The following is a 24,892-nucleotide window of genomic DNA, read 5'->3' as shown; positions in this document are numbered from 1 at the left end:
CAATCGTTGCTGTCCTTTTTAGGGACCATGTGCAACGGAGATGCATATGGGCTATTTGACGGTCGTATGATTCCTAAGTCTATCATATGGTCGAACTCGTTTTTCGCCAACCTTAGCTTTTCGGGAGCTAGTCTTCGTGCTTTAGAAAATACAGGTGGTCCTGCAGTCGTGATGTGATGTGTAACGTTGCTGGTTACACATGGTAATCTCGGTTGCGTTTGTTGTATCCCAGGATACTTATCGAGAAGTGGCTGATAAAGTGGGTCTATCATATGCTTAATTGTGACTGGGGATAATTTGCAACCAGAGAAGGAAGTTACGCAAACGGATGAATTGGTGTTTCCGTCTACTAGCCTCCGTTTACGAGTATCGATGATCAGATTATGGTGTTGTAGAAGATCCATACCAATGATTGGCATAGAAACGTCTGCAACAACGAAAATCCAGTGAATGGGTTTGCGTAAAACCCACGTTAAGGTAAACGTATCATATGCCATACGTAGCGATCGGTTTTCCGTTTGCCGCCTGTAATTTTAAAGCCGCTTCGTGAAGTCAGTCGTTGGGATTCGCTGGGAGAACGCTAACTTCTGCGCCAGTGTCGACGAGGTAGCGAACTCTCGTTGTCACATCTGTGACGTATAACAGACGGCTATGTTCACCGGCTACGGTTGCCGTTGACGCGTGCCGGCTTGGAAGTTTCCCGAGTTTTTTTCCGAGTCGGTCGGTTTTGAGTTGGGAAAATTGTAGGGTTTTCTGCAATTTCTGGAAAACTTTCCATACTGGTTATGATACCAGCACCAGTCGGGATTATCCGTCTCTCGTGGTCTTGAGACAGATCGCTTGCGTGAAGTGCTTCTACATGGAGTGTGTGATCGTTTACGGTCGTTACGAAAATTAAGATAACGCGTAAGTGTACGACATAACCCGGTTATGTCATTCTGAGTCGCTTGAGGCTTTTCTTTGACTGAAAAAACCTCGGTAGAGGAAGATTTCGTAATTTCTAAGATACGATTGGCAGCTGCAGCCAGTTCGTCTAAGGCGTTGTTCTGAAACGAGATCAGAACCGCTTGCACCTGTTGGGGAAGTTTAGACAAGAAAAGTTGTTTGAATAGGCCTTCGTCGAAAGTTCTTAGGCCTATCACTTCTCTCATTCTTTGCAACATGTCCGTCGCAGCACTGTGCTGCAGGTCTATGTTATTAAAGAGTTGATCTAACCTTTGTCGATCGGTGAGGTCTCCTCGTTTAAGAATCTAATGTTTTAAGGTTTCGTAAGGTTCAGAAACATCACTAGTAAACAAACTGGGTGTTACGTACCTGTTGAATTCCAGCGGTAGTGCCTTGACTTCTGCGAAGAATTGTGCACGTGTGTCCATCACGCCGTGCTCGTGGAAGTCGGCTTCTGCGTAGCAGAACCAGGCTTCGATATTGTCGGGCCAGAAAAGCATGAGTTGGAACGAGGGTGGGGACATGGTTTTAATCTTAAATACTTTAGGAGTCTGTTCGGTCATAGGGGAATATTAGATACGAGAATACGAGGGAAAAATATATAGATATCTTAAAACACGGGGAAAAAATATCACAATGTATAAAAAATAAAGAAAATAAGGCAATAATATATAAAAATCCCAAAAAGGAACAGACTCACAGTTGCAATTAGGTGTACCAGATCACGTCGGTCTCACCAATGATGAGTTACAGAGGTGAGCACAAGTTTGGTAAATTTTTATCCTATGGAAAATTCTACTTATGTATTTTGTGTCTTCCGCCATTTTAGATGCTATACTTACTTAATTACGCCTATCACACCTAGTGGAGGAGCATTGGCCACCCACCAGCACACTCTAACCAACCCTGTCCTGGGCAATCCTCTTCAGTTATTATTCACCATTTTCATGTCTGCTTCCATTTTTCGATATAATGTGTTCTTTGGCCCTCTTCTTTTCTACTTTCTACCAGGTTTCTAAGCTAGGGTTTGCTTCGTGATGCAGTTTGATGATTTTCGTAGTGTATATCCTATTTACTTCCATAGTATTTTTCTAGTTTCCACTTCATTTGCAAGCTGGTTGGTCCTCTCCCACAGAAGGCTGTTGCTGATGGTATCCGACCAACAAATCTGAAGTATCTTGCATAGACAGCTACTCATAAATACTTGCACTATTTTGACGCTGGTTGTGGATGTTCTCCACGTTTCTGCTCCGTACAGCAGAACTATATTAACGTTCGTATTGAAGATCTTCACTTTAATATTGGTTGACAGTTGTTTTGAGTTCCATCTGAAGTTCCACCATCAAGAAATAAACAATTCAGTCGATCAGTGTCATCTGGTCAACCTAACAAGTAAAGTTGTTAAATCAAAATGTAAATGATATGTGCTAATGGAAGTAACATATGACTGGTCATTGAGCGTGGACGAACTACTACAGCCTACGGACTATTAAATATGTGACTTCTCCTATCGTTGAACTTTACGCCGGACTCACTGAGTGTAGTTGCCTTTAATTGTATTGAGAAAAGTATTATCCAATGTTAACCTGGCTCTCTATTTTTGGGTTGTGAACCCTCGTCCTGATACAACGTGACTAGTCCTGTTGTCGTATTAACGTGTTACCGTATTAACTTTAGATAAAATATTTTTAAAACACCCATCTTACCAGTAAGATAACATGGGCTCCTATTTCAAGCCATGTTGAAGGGACCAAACTTTCGCGAGGAAACAACTTGGTTCTTAGGAAAGGTTTCTCATATTTAATAAATCTCATTGCAACAGAAGACCGAACTCCGGCGAAAGATAATCATTCTCAGCAGGTGTAAGTTTTATAGATCTAAGTAAAGCCTTTGGTTAAGTCCCTTATCTTGGGTTCAAACAAAAAACCATATCCTGGAACTAGTTGCAAGGTAAAAAATTGAACTACTGACGTTCTCAATTCCAAGAAACATTAAAAGTAAATGGTGCCCCATCGTCATGGGTACCTATGAAGAATGGGGTTCAACAAAAGCCACAATACGCTTTATTGTTTTCTTTTTTATATAAGTAGTCCACAAAATGTTTCAAACCCGTCCTAGTTCTTACTGATGAATTTCAAATATGTGGGACCACGCGAAGTGTGTTTGATATGATTTATAAGAAGACTTAAATACACCTGTCAAGTGAGTAGGCCTGTGATGTGTAGTAACGCGAATTTGTCATTGAGACAGCTTACATAACTATACAGTTGGCAGAACAGGATAGCTCAAAGCAATTGTTCATGAAGCCTCAGTAGTCATTAATAGTAATGACCTAAGGATTACAAGTAACCGTAACCCGACGGCTGTCAAATGCTTCTTAGTCTTATAGACTATTCTTAAGTCATCTATTCATTAACACAAATAAATATCTAAGTCATCATAACGGATTTTTGTGAGACCACATTTGAGATTCAAGCAGATGGTCATCGTTCTGAACACGAAATAAAGACGCTCGAGAGGGTCCAACGGCATAGAAGTGTTGAAAGGCTTTTCTAGCGTGCAATATCTAAATAAACTGCGACAACTCAACTTGTCCCCGCTATCTTATCGCAAGTTACTAGCTGATCTAATACTAGCTTACTCTACACTAAACAATGATCTTGGCACTGATTTGTCCTATTATGTACTTCTATCTAGAACTGGCCATCAGAAAGCTCAGAAATTGATACTAAATTGCCAATATCTAGAGTTCCCTTTATTAAACCTAGTCGTGAGTTACTGGAATTCTTCAGCGGAACACGTTGTATCAACATCTTAAGCTGGTACATGTGAGAACGAGACCGGCTTTTCACAGTGTGACAGGTTGCGAGGCTTAACACCAGTCACTTGATCTCAATGTTTACCTCTTGAACTGATCGGAATCCGTAGATCGATCCCATAATGTAAACAGAAAAGCTCGCCGTAATTTTATCAAACACTTGCTGGAAAGAAGTCTAACATGTTACTAAGATATTTGGCAACGACACCTAATGTAAAATATACATACCATAGGCAAATATACCAATAATTCCACCGTAGTTATGTCTTAAACATCTCAATGGAAACTATGAAAATATCAATCTTATCAATTATCCTAAAAATATTGTTTTTTCATAAGTCATTGGTTTAAAATATTTGTAACCTCTTTTATTTTGAACACAAAGATCAAAAGCAGAAATACAAGAATTTCACAAATCACTCGGTCAAAACAGACAACATAATCAAAAGTAGATCAATATGTAAATAAATATTAAGTCATTGTGCGACGTACCAGGTGAAAAAGACAACATATTTTTCTCAACTCAAAAAAAACAAAGATATCTGACAAGTGACTGAATTAAAGAAAGAAATAATAATAATGATAAACATCACTGCACATGTATATATATATAAACACAACAAGACAACACGGAAAAATCTCGAAGACTCATTCTAGTCTGTGTTCATAATTTTGAAGTGTATTTGTATTTTCATACGGTTCAAAACCTGATCCTGTGATATCTTCGTCAAAACTACCCATCTTCGGTACTGTAATTAATTTTCCTGACTCTCCAGGATTACTTGCATGAATGCTGTGCCTCCATCCATATGCAAAATAAATAATCAAACCTATGAACAATATTTTACAATACAATAAGTCAATGAACTGAATACTTTTCATAACATAATAATGGTTGCTAAGGTGATTGACTTATATACAAGTTTTGAGCCATCACGCTGTGGTTCAGTGTTTAATAAATTGATAAAATGCTTATCAATAACACAGTTCAATAACAAGAAAATAAACATGAATCATAGATCAATTTGCGTAACTGTGATTCAATAGCTTAGGTATTTAATTTTTAACAATCCAATACCTGGTTAGAATCATACTCCGTTGATATTACTTTCAGCAATAGGAAAAAAAGTTTTTTATAACAGTTTTATCCGGTCAGTTTGCTTGTTTTCATTCAGATACACATTGAATATTGTTCGTTTTATTAGAAGTGCTTGGCAGACTTATTGTTTCGTTATGAAGATTGTACGTCTGAGCTGGTTTTATGGTGAATATCATGAATTTTAATGAAAATTAATGTTCAAATAGTCTGACCAAACGGTATCAAAATTTAGGCAAATTTTAATATTCTTAATAATCTAAAGCATTCACAGCTTAAAAGAACAAAAATTCATGATTGTGTTCAAATGCGAGTGAATATACTCTGAACCCTTTATATGATCAAATATATTAATTAACAATGAGTCCTTCAGTATTTCATTGTATTGAGTCCTTATTTAAGACAATAAAGGCCTGTGTATCGCAGTTTAATGAAAAGTGTTTTTTTACTCGGTGCATTACATATTAACCAACAGTGCTGATTTCTGTATCTGTTTGATTGAAACAGAATACGTTTTGCGACTGGGCAAAAGGGTTAAAGAATAACCTAAGTATTTGGTCTTCAAAAAGTCCTGAACCTTTCTGACAAGTGACTGATCATTGTCCAAGGTATTTAGTTGACTACCAACAGAAATTTTCAAGGATCTCCCTGCCTTTCTACCAAATTTATTTAAGAGTTTAAGGAAACATGTCATTATTTTAGATAGGGTACTTCCATAAATATCTCCAGTAATTTCGATTATTTCTCTGAAGAATTTTGGAGCAGAATAACAAGTTTAGAGTTGAAATTATCTCTACCACATCATTATATTTTATGTTCTATATAAACTATATTTAGCATATAAATAGATTAAGAGAGAAATAAAAATAAATACTCATCTTTGAATATCTTACCGATAACTAACCAAATAATGAATCGAACCCATGTCATAGGTGATAATTTTACCATAAGACAAAAATTCAGGAAAACACATAAACATGGAATCAGAGGAACAAATGGAACCTGAACTCCAAAGAAACAAGACAAAGAAATTACTGAGGACTCATAAACTATGCTAATAATGATCTTTTTTCAAAATGAAATGTTTATTCTAAATTGACTGGTGCTTGAATATGTAAGAGGCTTTAACCAAGCCTAGTAAGCTAGTAATTTCATAAGATGATGCTTTTTTAATTGAATAAAAGTTCAGTTGCTTATGTATTAATCAGTAATAAATTCCGAGATGTTTTTAATATCGATGTGCTAGTTATTATAATCGGAAATAATAAAAATATGATAACTGTAGTTAGTCGTTATCAGTTTTCTGGAAAACCACTAAAACACTGAACCTTGAAAACAAATACTACTGTAATAATATTGCACTTAGATTCTGTTATGATGAATCATATGAACTGAGATTCTGACAGATAAGTTTTTTCTTACTGCATGAAATTTCATATTCATAGTAGGAATTCGAAATAATGAACACACCGGTCTTTATTTTTTCGGTACTAATTTAAAGTGTAGCAGTAATTAAATAAATGACACTTTTGAAATCATTAAATGCCTTAGAAGATTACTGAAGTGAATAGTAGTGTGTACTGAAGCATTATTGTTTACCTGTTGGAAAATCTCTAAATGAACCATAAAGAGATTAAGACTATTTAACATTCCTGAATAAAATACAAAATTTATATGAAATAAAAATTAAATTTCTATGAAGAATCTTGAATGGTATGATGTATTACTGTGAAATATCAATAAGTTAATATTACAAACAAATAAGCAAAGAGATTGAACGAAAATTTATCTGGAACAGTTGAATTAATTTAAATCACTTCTTTAGAATTACAAACAAATTTTCTACTTTTTTGTTTTCTAGTAGCAAAAATTAGGATGCTTTACGGTAAATTCCTATCAATAAGACTGGGTATGCTCATACTGAATGATTTTCTTGGCTTTCGTTTTGATTAACTTATACTTTGTAATATCAGGATACTCATCAACGTCAATTCATCGAATGAATGAAAACACTTTACAAGCATAAAGTATTTTAAACTTTATAATTAAAATAAATATTTTATTACCATCGATGAGATTGAACAAACTATACATCATTTTACCTAGTCATGTATCTGTCAGAACAATATGATATATTTTGTTGAGATGGTGGAGAAGATTTGTAGCTCAGGTGGATGATTTTGATGGCGTTTTGTTCTCTGAGCTCAGAGAACAAAACGCCATCAAAATATATTTTGTTGCTTGGAAAAAAAAACAGCCTTCACTTAATAGATTTTTATAAAAACTTGCTTATCGCTCAGTCTAAATTAAGAAAGTCGTATCAGACATAAATCTACATTTCATGACGGAATATACTACAAATGACTACAAATTAATTCGACTAGACAATAAATGAACTGAAAAATTGTCTGTTTGCATTGAACAGAATTTACTTGAATTTAGAAAGTTTTGTCATGTAATATATTAATTGACTAAATATATACAATAAGTTTTACGTTATTATAGCTTTCAGGGGTTTATTTCAAGTTAACGAGAGTCAGGTTTATTGTGATATGATTTCAAGTTATGGATAGAAATAACAGAAAATGTAATATCTGTCACTATCCCCTTCGCAGATTGGTATATTTACACAAATTCCATAGTTTATTTCGGGTCGAACATTAAACTTATTATCTGAATTTACTCATCATTTGCAAATTCCACAAAAAACTTTTCAGTTTTATAAATTACAATTTCCTAGTAAGACAAGGTTACAATAGATGGTTGGTTCGCATACTTCTAAGGAAATAGGGATGAATTTAACAAACTGTAAACTTGTTTATACTTGGTAAAATAAGAATTTTCTTTACATTTGAGTGATGTAAGAATCGAACATAGAGATATGACAGGGATAATATAGATAAGCCACAGTAAGTCTCCGTTAGGCAGTCAACTATCATTGGATATGTTTAGTTCTACCTAACGTTCCGAAAGTTTCATTCTATATGTAATCGCACTTCTGTGAGTGTATTTCATCTCATGAAAGTATATAACCAACTGATTACCGATATACTATTTACTCATTTACAGTTTCTATGGACAAATATGAGTCATGGATATTCGTGTCGTAGCATCGAAGTTTATTAATTTAAATATCATGTCAATATATTCATAAGTTTAACAGATTCATATATTTAAAGGATTGTAAATGTAAGTAAATACCTTGAAGCTATCGAATGATTTGTTCTGTTCGTGTAGGAACATGATAACCACGAAGAAAATCGCTCCTATTAGGAATAAAATAAATATCACCACTGCCCACCAACGTGCTTCTTGAATGTACTGAGCTCCTGGTAAAAGAAGACTAGCTAAACCAAAAGCGCAAATAGTATAAATTAACAGTGAAATAATAGGTGCACGTCCGGGTGTTGAATCACGAAGAATCGGTAAGTGACGAAAGGCAGATTTCAAACGTCCAATGGAGTGTGGCCATTCATTCAACTCAGCTTCATTAGTTTCACGTATAACCTTTTCGTTATTTAAACGTTCATCGGTTGGAAAATTAGGATTCTTTAAACAAAAATGGGGTTATTATTATTATTATTATTATACCAACAAACATATATTGACAGTTGGACAATTTAGGCTATGGCCAAGAGTCTAAGTAAGTAAACACCGAGGTCTACATTACATTATGTTACATTATGCGAAGATTGAAATAACAATGACCACCAAATAAAATGTAAACTGGAAGCTTAAACCTAAATGTGATCAGCACAAAGTCTGATAGTTGCGTTTTTTTTATAGTGAGAGTCTAGGCAAATCCACATCGTTTGACTTCATAACACGGAAAAAAAGGATGAAAGTAAGTGTCGTATAATTCTGTACAATTTATTCAATTCGGACTTACTATAGTAGAAGTTAATGAGAAGTACTATACCGCTCATTGAATAATTTGATAATAAGGACTAATTGATTACTACAGAAAATTTTATGACTTTATCTGAAATTACTTTATTTTTACTGTATCAATTTTTAAAGAAGTATGGAATATTGAATTACTCATATCAACCACTTCTATAGGTTTATAAAATAATATTAATCAGGTCAACATTTAAAACAAGACACAAAAATAAATAGTGATAAATTAGTGTATTATCAAATAGTGAGTATTTACTCAAAACAACTGTCAGACGACACCAAAGTCAGAGTCTTCAATACGAACGTCAAGACAGTTCTATCGTACGGAACTGAAACTTGGAGAACTACTACGACCATCATCAAAAAGTACAGGTATTTATAAACAGTTGTCTACACAAGATCATGAGACAAGCACTAACTTGGAATCCCGGAGGGAAAAGAAAAAAAGGAAAACAAAGGAACATATTGCACTGGGGGAAGGAGGCAAACATTAAAAGAATGAACAGCACTAGGACAGACTGCCCAGGACAGATTTGAATGGAGAATCCTGGTCGGTGTCCTACGCTCCACGAGGTGTAGCAGGCGTAAGTAAGGTATTTTCTCAGAAAGTATCATAAACAATTTGTTAAAATATTTAAATAGAGAAATTTCACGGGATGAAATTCGAGAAAATACTAGAATTTCTAGTAACACACTGTATTCAATACAACTGAGTTTGTCGTGGCCGGTGAAGAATTAAACCTTTGACTCACTGTCAAGCAGATAATGAGATCTTAGTTTATTTTACAAATGAAACTTTGAAATTCGCTGAGTTGATCATTAATAATGAACATACGATGGAAATATATATTTTACACGAGTCATTAAGTTATCTAGTCTACCGTGAGTTTTGAATAAACATTTTGAAGAAATCTGTTTCAGATAAATATTCTAGTTTTAATTAGCTTATCTTCTGGTTGTTACTTATATGAACTAAATTCATGGGTAGCTTTCATAACACAAGAAATAATCGTTGGTTATCTGAAACAATACAATAGCAAGATGATTTGACTTTTTTTACGAGATCAAACTAGTGACAAAAAAAGCCTAAATCAGAGGACATCAGTTATATTGTAAAAAATTACAGCTCATAATACTGATATATAGATTATTTGAAGACTGAATATGTCGTTTTCCATTCTACTACTTAGCTATCAGAACGTAATTTTGAAGAGCTACCTACTTAAGTAAATATTCACTAGCATTTCATTTCTTATCTGATCAAATAGGTCTCAGATTCTCCACATGTGAATTCTTGTACGAGTGATTAAACAAGTTTTATTTATCAGTAATATTTCGTACTTGTTTTTTTGAACACATCACTCTACTGATCCTGTTTGCTACTAGAAAAACTCAACTCAAACGTCAGTTGCTTTATGTTTAAGCCTGGGAAAATTATATCTGAGTAGTGTGAATAGCTTTTAGAGTAATTGCTAAAAGGTGATAATCTATTTTATAATTTTGACGATGGTTCTCAATACATACAAACTTACAAAGGGCAATGTCTCAGGAACTAGTTAAAATCCCATAGAAATTTATCGCAGAATGTTTGTTGGGCAATAATTTTTATTTCGATGGACGAACTGTAGATTCTTGAAAAGTTGCTACTGTTTTGAAAACAAATTCACTTGGTATTGCTTTACTTGAATCTTCTCATTTGAGTTTAAAACTGTAATTGATCAGTGTCTTATTTGTATACGTGTGTATTGCCTCGATATTACTTTAACTCACACTCGTTATAAGCAAAGATCGATGGTGGTTAGCAGTGGAACCTAGGAAGCGCGATGGAGTTTGGAGTGAACGGTACTGGATTCGAGTCCCAGAGTGAACATCAACACGGATGCAGGTACTTCCAATTGATCCCACTGCTAGCTACCAGTCATCTTTGTTTCAAAAACAGTTCACGGAATGGGGGTTTGTGGAGATTGTAGGTTTCCCATAGTGGTCTAGCTTAAGTCAACTCATAAATTCAACTATTAAATTACAGTTCACGGAATGAAGGATTTTGTCATATTTTTATAAACAATTCATACTACTCACTAGTAGTCGAAAGTGAACTATGGAAATGTCTGTGATCAGGGCTTCGATTGAAAGCAATAAGCTAAGGTATAAATAAAAAGCGTGAACAAGAGAAAAGTACAGGATATTACAGGTACAATATGACTTGACACTGTTAGTAGAACAATTTAATTGAATTTGTATGACGGATGAATGAGTAAAAGTCGAAGATTGTGGTAATTTATTGTTTGAAAGAGATGTACTTAGTGGCAGGCAATTCAATTACTATTTACTGTTTAAAGATATACCTAATAACATCGAAACTCCCAAACTTAATTTGAATATCTCCGTTTTATATCACTCGCTTATTAGAATCCCCAAAATCTTTGAGACAAGTAGCGAATCATCAATATTCCATAGGTTGACCACAACACTAAAAAGTAGGCATTAATATACTGTCCAACTTCTATTTTGCAAGGGGTTTTCGGCTCAAATCATTGGAAGTGATGACGTCGGGTCGTTTTGGATAGTTAGTCTAACCAAAACCATTTATTTCCGAGTTATCAATGTTCTTAACACTCACTTTGAAATGAACTATATCTCAAGAAATATTTTTCTATGTACGAAAATTTAGTTTGTTTCAGCGACGTAGAAATCCAATAACAGATTTTTGGAACTATTCTTAATAGTTTATTAGAAATAAGAGCTTTTGATAGGTGTACATGACCTTCAATGACTCAAGTTGGTAGTAATCATCTGTTACGAACTGATAAAAACTATTTTCTTCAATTCGAATAATTTATGTAAATATAATTTATTTGAAGAAAAAACATCAAAATGTGACTTACCTCTTCATTTGATTCTAATTCACTCCATTGACCAGAATATAGTTGAGGCTGACAATAACGCAGAATACATACATTCATTGAGACAATTGTATAAGCAATTAATGTTCCAATGCTTAAAAAGTCAGCTAATAAATGAATATCGCATAAAAGAGTCAGAATTGCAGAGAATATTCCAAATAAACTTAATGCGACGACTGGTACCTACAAGCAAAATAAAAAAAAGGCAACTTGATAAGCCTTACATTGCCTCTTATGAAAAATAATCAACATAAATGATCAAGTGCATTGAGTCTATATTAACTGATACTGCTTAGTAGAAACCTGTCTTACTTTTAATTTAACGGTTAGAACTTTGATTGAAATTTTAAATTTAAAATACTAGTAATTTAACAGTTACAGCTTCTCGTACCACACACATTATATTTTGGAGTATTTGAAGACAGATTCATACATTGGCATTCTCAAAGCTTGACTACATTAGTCGATAACGGACAGACAATAGTACTGATCAATGATTTTGTGAAAAAAACTATTCGAAACTTCAAGAAAGTGGAAATGTCCTATAAAATATTCAGCCACCTCGATTATAGTCAAAATTATATGTTGACTGGCTTCCATGCGTACAACAAAGATAAGGAAGATTATCCTTCCATGGTAATTGATTTGACAAACACACCACGGTTAGTGTTATTTACTATCAACAGTGTAAAACTATTAAGCCCGATATCAATTGTATGATTTTAAAGTATGACAGAAAACAAGCAATAATTAAGTAACTTGTTTCATTCAATGAACTCATTTGATCTGAAAAACTTTTATCCCACAAAATGATTCATTTGACTTTTAAAGAAAGATGTAAAAATATTCTGATAAATTTTTAATCACAGGCAAATCAATTTTCGAACTTTAACTGTTTAAAACAAATGAGAAATTATTATTTTTCTTTCTGTAACTTCGTAGCTATTAAAATGAAACCTACGAATAATATTACATTTTTAACCAAAAGTACTCTCTACGTTATTCAGTTGGTAAATAAAAAATAAGAAAGTTCAGAAAATCCGTTACCGATATATTTTAAAAATGTATCATCTAGACATTTTATTACATGAAGTCAATTTACTTTGTTGAATTTAGAAACTATTAAAATGATATTTTAGACTTACTTGTGTAGATGGTAATAGGTAGCCTAGAAATTTAGGCAATAAACCATCACTTGCCATAGCATACACTACTCTTGGCATTGCATACATACTTGTAAATAAACTGGCACTCAATCCCAGCAATGAGCCAATTCCTGTTATATATGTAGCACATTCATAATTGCGAACATGAAAAGCAGCTGTAAAAGCAGCCTGTCTGTCAACTGTCCACCATGGTACAAAAAGTGTCAAAGCTAAGCTAGCCAATAAGAATAAAAGCGTAACTACACCGACTGATACACCAGTAGCAATTGGCATTGATCTTTTAGGATTCAATGCTTCTTCACTGCTAACTGTTATAGCATCAAAGCCAATAAATGCATAAAAACATGTTCCAGCTCCACCAATCATACCACCGAATCCATATGGAAATAAACCTCCATGACTAGCTGGTGCAAATTCTGAACTATGCTCATTCGGTCGTGCAAACATAATACAAGTGGCCAAAATAATTACCACTAAATTTAGCATTGTTATTATAGTATTTAATATTGCTGAAAGCTTCGGTCCCCGGAATAATACTAAACCAAGTATAATTATTAAAAGTGCTCCAATAAAATCTGGGTATTCGCCTACGAATTCCACATTTGATGGAAAACTGAAATATATCGAAAGTAAAAAGAAGGAAGATATAGTAGTTCATCTGAATAAGGTTATATCAAATTAGCATAAACGTTTATCAATAGGACCGATATTCCACAGACTACAGACCGAATCAAAAACTATACACAGAGTTACAAGCGATTTATCTACCTGGTCAATAGTCAGATTTGAATACATTGAACTAGGCAGCAAGTAAATGACATCAGTTAACAAATAACATAATGGATTTATACAGTTTGCAACACCATTGGATTAAATTGATTAAATCAACAGACATAACTAAATCACTAAGTTATACATTTGTTCCTTCCTAATATTATGACATTCAAACCTAAAGAACTCATACATTTTAGTTTATTCGTTTTAAAGAGAACTGAGAATGAAAACAAATGATAATATGTTTTCCATGCAATATGGTCGTGTAACTGTAATATAATGGTTAAAAAAATAATGGTATGACACAACCACGAAGAAATTGGTTTTGATGTGACCCTTCCTTAACAAAATTCCGGTCTTTTCCTTGTTCAACTAATAACGAATAACATGCTTCATTACTGATATGTATATCGATGAAGGAATGATATGCTTGCTAGAAAAGATGACTCAATAACACTGTGAACAATATACTGAACAAATTCATTTGCACAAGCAAGTAGCTAAGTGGATAACGCGATGGCGTTTGAAGCGAATGGTGCTGGATTCGAGTCCCGGAGTAAATATCAACTCTGGGATGCTGGTACATCCAGCTCACGAATCCCAAATAGGACGAGACGCGCGTCCTGGATTCCACTGCTAACCACCAAGCATCTTTGCTTATAATATACTGAACAGTTTTAGCAGATAACGCAGTAGACAACCCCAAGAATAGATAAATTAAAACAATAACGAGTTACACTATTTTAAAAGTGAACGTTTGAAAGTTAACAATTATTAGTACTGGGGAAAGCTTTATCAGCCGAACTTGAGAAAACGTGTTGGAAATATGTTAATATTGTTTTTTACTACGTTAATTGTAAATTCAATAAGTTTGAAAAATAATGAGTGATTCAACTATATTCACATAAATCTTATGAGAAATGAAAAATACTAACGAACTTATGACTTGTTACATTATATATTTTCTAAACACGTTAGTTAACTGATTCAATAGTTTGAAATTGAGATTAAAATACACTGCTCTTTTGTTTATCTGTAAATAAGCAAAACAACACACCAAGTGTATAGCTTAATCTAAGTATAAGCTGAACTACAATTATTAATCATTAGATAAACATAAATTTCTGCATCTCTATTCTATTATCATACTACACAATGCCAGAATCTTCAGAAAACTTCAATGAATCTACCCCAAAAGCTTCATTAACTGGGCTGAAAGCTTAATCGATTACTGTGTTATATAAATGCTGATATCAGTCGGCTATTCAAGTTCTGGCGTTTACTCATGACCTAACCACTGAAACACCTCATATTACTAAGACAAATTTAAGCAAACTGTATTGTATTAATATTACTGGTTCTAAATAATAGAGGAAAAACTATAGATTCATAAAAAAACGTCAACTGATTTACAAGATTCGATAGTTAAAATATATCGCTTATAATGACAAACCAAAACAAGTAGGATATTTATTCGTTATTTTGATTATTCTAATCGCTTGTCAACACATTTTAAAACTACCAACCTTACTCAATAGTTTGTTTTCAATAACATGTGGGTACTGACTTTCAATCTCACAAAAGTAATCTTGTTACACATTAAGAGATAAAGGAAGAATAATGCTATCAGAAGGTTGTTCAACTAGTTATATTAACTTCTAGTAATTTCGATGGTGTAGGCTGACCTAGCAACTAACTAAACAACAAAAGATGAGAACAAGTCCGGATGGGTTCAAATCAAAATATTACCTCAAACAATAATAAAAAATAGTACAATTGTGATTGGTTATCCCGTCAACAGATGTGTCAGGTTATCCTAGGTAATTGTGTGTCTATCTACTTTTACATTTATTGATTACCAAATATGATATCCTGAATCCTTAATAATCTGCTGTAAGCAGTTTATTGACTTGAAGAAGGAATTTTGTTATTAGGGATAGAAGTTTAACAAGCAATGTGGAAATAGTTTGAAAGAGTATGTAGAAAACTAAATAAAATGTTAATAATTTTGAAGAAAGATCCAAGTAATTATCAGAAAAATCAATAGAAAGAGATATTTTCCTAATGGATTAACATAATTACGAGGGAAGACTGAGCATTAACTTAGATAAATATAACAGGTAAAATTCTGTACTAATCAGTCACGTGATGGCAGTTAATATCATGTTATTCAGTAGAATAGAGGTTAGAACTTATGTTATCTAGTGTCACGAGCAACAGAGCTACCAATGGAGTATCTGATGTATACTCAAGTGAGTAGTCAATATCATTCAGTTTCAGACTCAGTACAGATCAGTTTCATTTATCTTCTTAATATGTGTTTCATTTAAAACAGTTCAGTATGATTCTTGAAGCAAGGTTAAAGCCGAAACTTTCAGGTCTTATAAAGACGACTCACTCAAAACTATAATTCTGACTTTTCGTAGACTTTCATGAACCCAGTGGCTCAGTGGATAACGTGATGGGCGTTTATAAAGGAAATTAGTGGGTTTGAGTTCCAGAGTGAATACCAACATTGGGATGCAGTTACGTTTAGGTGCTGAGTCACAATCTTCATCTTAACCAACGAACATTGTCCACTTACTCTACGTAGCTATATTATGCTGATTACTTACTAAAACCTTTTTATTCCAATTTGAGATATAAGTCACAAAAATATTATGGGAATAAGTTTAGTTGTATTGCGTATTTACCGACAACCATCTTCACCGATTGTAATCAGAGTGAAGCATCTTTTAACTTCACTCCATTCAAAACCCATAAGTCTTAGGGATTTAGTGATCGAAAAGCATTAAGTGTTTGCTTCATTTTTAATAGCTAACTAATCTATAACTCAACAGACGCGTCTTCTAAGAGATGATCCATGCAGTTAAATTTATGATTGGTTTTACATTGGTTTTCCTATCAAATATTTAAACTAAAAATAATCCAGCATGAATTTCATGTTACATATTCCGTTTTTCAGTTTCTTGAAAAAATAATCGATAAAATGTTTTACCAATTACAACCTTTTTCTTTATATTTTATTTGCTGTCTGTTTTATTACTGAAATTCCAGTATCCATTCTTCTCTTATTCTCCTATAATTTACCCAGTTTCTTCTAAGTTTTCAAAATGAAGAGACAATTTCAAATTAACAAAACTTTTCAATTTCTGAAGTCTGATACGCTAGTAATGGGATCAAAAACCTACAGTTTACCGAGTGTCTGATTAGCCATTTAATAATAGCAAGAGAACAGAGTCATCATTAATGGTAAGTAATGCTACCTGAAAGATGATCATGACAATTCGGTAGACCGGTGGATATTATTCCAGTAATTAGATGATAAATAAACATGATTATGGTGTAATTCACTATTTTAACGTCTGAGTTATTAAGTTATAGCATACACCTTAGATTTATCTTAGTAGGTCAAATTCTGTTAGTCGTAATAGTAAAAGACATAAAAATCTGTTGATTCCAATAAAATGAGCTAATGGAATTTTTAGAGACCCTGTCTAAGTGTGTTTTGCACAAGACTGAAAATTGAAACGAAAGCTTCAGTTATAGGCTATAATGGAGCAAAATTAGCAATGGATAGTAAATATTTCACCAAAGTTGAAAGCTGTTGTTATTGGAGGTCAAGACTGCTAAAGAATTCCGAAATGTATTCAATTTTAAAACTAGCAATGATGTGAAAACGTGCATGATACCAACCGTCTCCTTGACATTTTTTTGCATTTTCGATTATCGTTTCCTATCTTTTTGACTTTTCTTGGTTTGGATCCCAAGACAAGCCTATATGCAATAAGTCTGTACAAAATACAGTGCACGACGGCATCATAATTTTTAGACAAACTCTTTTCTCATTATATTATCGAAAATTAGAAAGCTATTTCATCCTTAAAATAAGTCACAGCTGAATACCTTGAGGAAATTTAAAAGTATTACGTAATGACTGCTTGGCGAAACAATTTATTAACAATGAAAGATCTTCAGTAATATTGCACTCATAATTAGTAATTGATCAATCAATCATTAAATACTCTGAAGCTAATCTGAAGCCATCGACTTTGAAATGTCACGTAATTCAGTGTTAACAGTTAAAGACTGACGAGTAGAATTCAATAGGTAACGTAAACCAGGTAACATTACATTGTTTACCACGATGGAGAACGAGTGGTGACTTAAAGAGCTTTGTGGGAGCGTCTCTAGCTGATAAACGCTAATGAATATAAACATTTGCTCAACAGAACGAATTTGTGAGTTATGTGGGGTTTTTCCAGTGTCTCCAAAACAGCCAAGAATTACACAAATATCGAATTTCCCTGATTTTTAATAGTCGCAATACAGGTATTTATTTACAGTTGAAATCAAAATTAAATTAACATTATCTTAATCAATTAACCCAATCATTTGCAGCTGATTAGAAGTCTCGAAATATAATGAATTCATTTTCTTCAACAAATGTTAGCACTTCTGCTACTACTACTTATAAATGTAAAAGTATTTAAGAAGTTATCAGAGTTTATTTATTAGTAACTTAGATACAACAGAAAATACAACATAAAAACATTTTACCTGCCAATAGTATTCTTTGTTCCATTACTAATAGCATGTTGTAACATTGCGTCTACTGTGCCACTCCAACCACGTGCAACACTTGATACAGACAAAACGTATTCTAATATCATTGACCATCCAACAATAAATGCTAAGAACTCTCCGCTTGCCACATATGTATAGGTGTATGCAGATCCTGACTATGAAAGAAAAAAACGTAAATAACAAGTAATTTGTAAGTAAATCGAAATGAAATATGGAGAATCTTTGAAATAGTAGTTATAAGAAAGTAATTCTATAATCGATTTTTTAAGTTAAGAAATTGATTTCCAACTACTTGGCAAATAATGAGCACAATAAACAAGAATGGCTACTGAAACTCAGTTAAACTTTTAGTCACAATTTGAGTTTACACAATTGATTAGTTTATTACTTCTTGAATGTTTTACTTCATGCATCATGAGAACTGAAAAATGACATTTTTAATTACTTTTTAAGAATTCCTGTTTGGTTTATTGTAAAATATTAACTTTTTTTAATAATGATGAAGAATACCTAAAGCTCAGAATGTGATTTTTCAGACAAATTTTTGATTTGACACTGAAAACAATAACGAAAGTATCATTCTTCAGTATATCGCTAGTTCAATAAGTATTTTTTAATTTAAAAATGTAAAAATCAAAATAGAGGCAACAAAGTTTAACTAAGTTCAGATCATATCACAGTTTAACTTCTTTCATTCATAACATTTTTCTTCATCACATTTTATTAATCTTATGTAAGTTCAATTAAATGCATGTAGCATTTAGAAAATATCATCAATCAGTCAATAGAAATCTTTTATTGTTTTCTACGGTGAATGGTAATGTCACATATCCATAAATAATATATAATCTACGCAAAGCTTATTATTATTTACATTAAATATCCAAAGTATGCAAACCAATCAACATAATGCATAGAAATACAAGAGTATTTTCCAAAATAAAAAAATTAATGATTAAGAATTATAAAGCAATTAGACCCTTTGATAAATTGCGATGATGTAATAAGAAGACGAAGATTATCAGAACTAAGTGATATATAATAGCGCAATACATTTCGAACAATCTGATCACACATTGAGAGTTAGGCAATTTTATTTGTCAATATACAATAAAATCAAATTTATTATTTTATAGAAATATTTGAATTTTTTAAAACATACTAATAACCCATAAAAGCCTTAAATTTTGAGACGATTGAACCTTTGGTAAATTATTCACCAACTAGTCTTATACAGAAACAGAAATTAATGTAGAAGGCCAAACAAGTGGATTAAATATTCTGATTACCTTAAGATTTGATCTAGATTTAATTCTATTCGCGTATAATTCCGACTAGTAATACATTAAGCAAACTTATCTCGATGAATGAAAGGCAACCTACAATTTACAGAAAACATCTTATATATATATATATATATATATATATATATATATATATATATATATACCCAAAAAACTCATATGATATAAAGCTACTCAAACTGGTGGCCATATTTTAACTCGATAATCATAATCCAGCGAGTACTGAGAAGTAGACAAATATAACATTATATTATATTTAAGTCATTCTGTTGGAACTTCTATCCTTCAACAATCAGAACTATCTTGTAATTGAATATAGTTCCTTACTAAAAGATAATATAACTTTGTTCATCAATAACAAGTTACTATGACAGTTTTTACGATGAGAATGTTGTAAACCGATGGCTCGTCAACAAAGAGTACTTTGCTTATAAAAAATTGATAGATAATTTTCGAGAAAATTGAAACGTAAAAATAGAAATAAGAAGGGAACATGAAATCAAGCTTAGTGAAGAGGGAGGGAGCTGAATAGTGTTTTACTTGGCGGAAAAACGTTTCCCAGTGAAATTTATTTCCCAGACGCAAAAAAAAACGTGGCGTATTTCAAAGTTTTGTTGCTCGTCGCATTTTGTGATAGTGGTGGTTAGTAAGCCTGTTTATGTCTAACTACAGTATTACTTTTTTCTAAGGCGTGAAAACCATTTTCGACTACAAACGCTTTCCATAGTTGATGAGAGTTTTCAAGAAGATATGAAGAGTGTATGAAAAACAATATCATTATGAAAGACTAATATATTTAGACTGTACCAGGAGCATATGAAAAATTTATGCACTTGACTAAACTAGATTTTGTAAGCTAAATTTTTCAAGTTAATAGTAAACTTAAAGACAGTTTCTGTCACACGTTTAATACAGTTGAAAAAATTCATCAAGTGCAAAGGATTAGCAAAACGTTTGACTTGTTCTGATCCGTTTTATCATCATGCATCTAGAACCCAAGACTTCCAGACCCATACGTGAACGCTTAACCTCTACACTACTGAGCCTGCATTTAGTGGTGTACAAGTCTAAATTAAATAAATCCACGATATTGCACGACCATATTTCATTGTATTAAGTGGGTACCTACTTAAGACCTGTCACAGTTTAGCTCCGCTGGTCATGGCTTTTCAACATAACTACGGAAGTTTCTTGTCGAAGCTAGTCATTAAGCAAGCAGGTGATAGTCGTCAGTATGGAGATTGTCGAATTTAACCAAAATCATGGATGGATCTATGTCAGACTTGAGCACAACTACATGGCGTACCAATGGTCTAAAGTTTAGGCGTTCGTGCGCGACACTGAAGGTTTTGGTTTCGTTTCCCGTTTGCGAGGGCGTGGATGCATAACCCTGAGTAGCCCCATACTAGCGCGAAATAACCGTCCAGTGCCTCCAGGCCTAACCTAGATATTTTCACGATTTCAATGAAATTCGACAATTTCCACAGCCTCATACTGAGATGAAATATATATATATATATATATATATATATATATATATATATATATATATATATATATATATATATATATATATTAAAAGCTAGTTCAATAGTCCTTTTACATGTCTTACGTTGCTTATGGCTGACTGACTTGCATGTAGTATTCATTAATGGAAATAATAACAAATAAAAAACAAATAACATGATTGTTTTGCTGTGTCCAAATCACGTTTAGATTCAATAGTTTGAAAAACTTTGGGCATTAGGCAAATGTTATTCATTATAATTAGAAATTTGTATTTTCCTATACGTGAATAACAAAACAGATTTTTTTCCTGATGTTCCGCTATATAATACTAACAGTTTTATCAAATTAGTAGTGAACCAGAATTTACAAAGTCTCGGCTTATATGATGATTATTTACTTCATACTGTGTGCAGTAAAATACAGAAATAAATATACACACGAATTGAATGGTTGTTTTAGTTACACATGCGAAGGGAATACTAACCTTATGGTCGTGATGTTTATGTGCATCAAATTCACTAGTTTATTTATAGTTCAAGGTCAAGTATAAAACAATTACCGGTCTGGATTTGTTGCAGCCACATGGGAGTTTTACGATAGTAAAAGCGACGATAATAAATGAGCTAAGAATGTTTGCTGTTATTGTTGTTAAAATAAGATGCCATGATGATTATCTATCTCACAATTAAAGTAGAAAGATGTAATCAAAAATGATGAAGTGAGGTAATTTTTTTAAGAAACTTAGGTATGCAGCGTGAATCAGATATATTAAAGAACAAATCAAGGTCTCATTTAATAGCCTTTTACGTATCAAGTGTGTACAGTAATTCAGTAGACTAGTATCATAACGCTTGGGAAGGTGATTATATAGTTCGAATCATTTCATTAACGACAGTACACATAAGGAATAACGTCTGTTTAACAACTTCAATACCTCCATTTGCACACAATCATCATGAAAACTTCAAATATGAAACAATCAACAGCCTAAAACAATAAGTATTAAAGAAGGGTGAGCTTTGTACAAAAGCAGGCTTCGTCTTACAATCGAACACTGTAATACCAATAAGGGTTGTTGAGTTAAATTTATGAAGTTTATCTGACTCTAAGTAATGATTGCAAGCATAACCTGTTAGGAAGTTTATGATTAGATTGGTATATCGGTTGAGCCACATTTTAGAGAATTTAGCGCTTACAACCCAATAACGATCGGAAACACTATCAAATTTTTCAGTAATGTCAAACCTATCTCAATATGTATTTTGAATTTGTAATTAAATTCATGTATTGCTTATATGCAAGATGTAATGTGAATGTAAAAATGAATTAATTAACATGCAAATTAGACAGTATTTTGAGATTTAGAAAAACAAAATATCAGCCCGAAACACAAACAAAATTATTATGAAAAAGTTAGGCCAAGTTCAGCAAGTATTTTCGAAAAAAACATGAAAGAAAGAAATTTTCATTGAGAACTGATATTATGCAGACAAATTCTAAACTGTATAATGAATGAATCTGCTCCCTGGCCTCAGATTTGCAAGCCAACATGTAAATGAATTTATCGATTAAACCATAATTACAAATTATTGATTTGAGAATTGCTATTCGCGTTTGAATCTACCGAAAACCTGAACTAATATTTATTTTGATTGAAACTAATATAACTAAATAATAAAATAATGTTGATTATTAGTTGCATGCTTATTTGGATTTGATTTCATCTGTCATTAATATTCAATTCCTACTATGATATGAATAAGACTAGGATTTATCTACTGATTTGTTCAAATGATCTAAATCGTCGTTAGGATGAAAAATATTTTCCTACATTTTTTGAACTATGTTGTTCGAATACCTGAAAAACAAATGCAATTCTTAATTCAGATCAATAAAATTTGAGAAAGATCCTAACCCAAGTTACCCTTATTTTTAAAGCTAGGTTTTAAAAGTAGAATGAATGAGATTGTGAAATGAGGGAATATATTCAGAACTACCAAACTGTACTTATTTAACACTAAGGTCTATGTAATTTTAAATATCTATAGCACTATTTATCTGAAGTTGACTATATTTGGTAAACACTTCAGCCCATAGATTGTCATGTTCGAAATATTTATCATCTGTAAGGGCTCAGATGGAAGAGATAGAAAAGTGACATAATGTTTTAATACTTGGATGTACGGTTAATGGTGAATTTCTAGTTTATACCCACAGTTGTCAGGCAATTTTACTACCATATGAGCAGTTATTTTTTTAAACACAGCAGATAATACCAAAACTTATAAGTGTAAATCAAACTCATGTGAATACAAAAGAATTCAGAGATCGATTCCGTTATCTTAATTATCACCCATGTGAAATTTTGGCCACTAAATTTTACTCGTCAGCTTATAGCAACTTACACATGACTACATTAGATTAAATGTTGTTTTAATCACAGATAAAAGTACTGAAAACCAGAAAATATTGAACTATCATTTTACTCCACATTAGAACTCAGCAACAAAAACGTCATAGGTATGTTCTAAAGTTCTAGACCAACACATTCACATTTCATACGGAAGATATTATGAATTCACTGGTGAGAGATTTTATCCGATCCAAGGCTATTTAGTCAAAATCAAGCATAGTTATAAATTGGCTTCTTGTATGAATTCCGTTACCAATGATACCAAACTAAATACTAAAAGTCAACTGTATTAAAAATTATCATGATGACTATCGATTACAATTACTGGTTTCAATGTGATTTTACAAAACACTTAAAGGTTCTGCATTGTTATTCTACAAATTACTGAGGATGTTAACTGCATTTTATTTTCACAATTACAAACAATGTGAATTTTCTCATTTACTGACATTTAAATAATAGAAATCTTTGTATTCGCTGTGAGGTTGTACCGAGAATATAGCGCACAAGGAATGGAGGTGAAATGCATGATAATATTTTAACAAAATACCAGTTACTTTACTCAAATGATGCGGATAGTACAAATGTTGATGGTTAAAACAAACCTATTTGCTCTCTTATTCATCTAAAATAAATTTGCCGTGCAAATATTAAATGTAACCTTGGGAAAAACAATGGAAATATTACAGATGTCCTAAATATTTAAATATAATTCAAAGAAATGGAAAGCAACGTTTCTAGAGATTAGGAATTATTTTCGAAACATTTATTCCTTAGATAAATATTTTATCTACATTAGAGTTAGATTTAGATATTTGTGTTGATTTACGTTGCGAAAATAGTGATTAAGTTTTCAAATAAAACACGATTATTAAAAGCATTATAAACTAGTTACTAATAGAATAATGAATTGAGAACAACTGAACAGAAAATACCTTAGAATTACCTTCGGTATTCGTGAACCAAGCTCAGCATAACACAAAGCGTTTAAGAAAGCTGTTACACCAGCAACCAAATATGACAAAAAAGTAGACGGTCCAGATTTGTCACGGATTACTGTACCAGTTAGGACGTAAATACCAGCTCCTGCCATATTTCCTGACAACAAGAAATATGAAGTAAGGGTCAATTGTATTACCTATACCCAAAAGGGTAAGGTCGAAAGCTGTTAGACATCTTTTCAAAGGAGTATCCAAGTTGTCACGATCAAATCTGCGCGATCTTTTCATAGACTCCCATACTCTTTTCAAGTGAGACTTTGCAGTTTCTGTCATAGGAAGGGACTTCAAACTATGGGAAACGAAGACATTCCTAAAATATGATAAAGAATGTATTGGCTCGAACCATGGAATGATGGGCAAGAACTGATTGGTCAATTGGATATTCACACAAATGAGAGAAGTCGATGCTCACCACAAATCATAATTTGTGAGACGTTCAGGGAAGCATTTCTTAAGTCAGAATCTTCCAATTTAAG

General features: G+C 32.6%; 1 protein-coding gene across 1 annotated transcript; it reads right to left on the bottom strand.

Annotated features, from left to right (window-relative positions):
• Positions 1-4,109: 4,109 nt before the first annotated feature.
• Positions 4,110-24,876, bottom strand: SLC7A4_4 (Cationic amino acid transporter 4). Its single transcript, XM_051214545.1, has 8 exons — positions 24,554-24,876; positions 24,362-24,513; positions 18,163-18,344; positions 12,808-13,441; positions 11,645-11,845; positions 8,061-8,408; positions 5,753-5,861; positions 4,110-4,593 (listed from the first exon to the last, which is right to left on the bottom strand). Exons 1-8 carry the CDS (start codon positions 24,687-24,689, stop codon positions 4,412-4,414), a joined length of 1,944 nt encoding a protein of 647 aa, XP_051067732.1. The 5' UTR covers positions 24,690-24,876; the 3' UTR covers positions 4,110-4,411.
• Between the last annotated feature and the right edge of the window lie 16 nt (positions 24,877-24,892).

The sequence above is a fragment of the Schistosoma haematobium genome, chromosome 2 (assembly GCF_000699445.3).
Source record: "Schistosoma haematobium chromosome 2, whole genome shotgun sequence".
NCBI classification, from domain to species: Eukaryota; Metazoa; Platyhelminthes; class Trematoda; order Strigeidida; family Schistosomatidae; genus Schistosoma; species Schistosoma haematobium.
Note: the sequence above shows the minus strand (reverse complement) of the source record. Positions and strands in the feature narration are given on the sequence as shown.

Bases quoted from the DNA above. Each gene is read 5' to 3' on its own strand.
- SLC7A4_4 (XM_051214545.1), bottom strand. From the start codon at position 24,689: ATGACAGAAACTGCAAAGTCTCACTTGAAAAGAGTATGGGAGTCTATG. The intron at 11,846-12,807 runs GTAAGTCTAAAA...TTTTGCTTGTAG, and splicing joins ACCTATTACCATCTACACAA to GTACCAGTCGTCGCATTAAG. The intron at 5,862-8,060 runs GTATTTACTTAC...TTTGGAGTTCAG, and splicing joins AATCATTCGATAGCTTCAAG to GTTCCATTTGTTCCTCTGAT.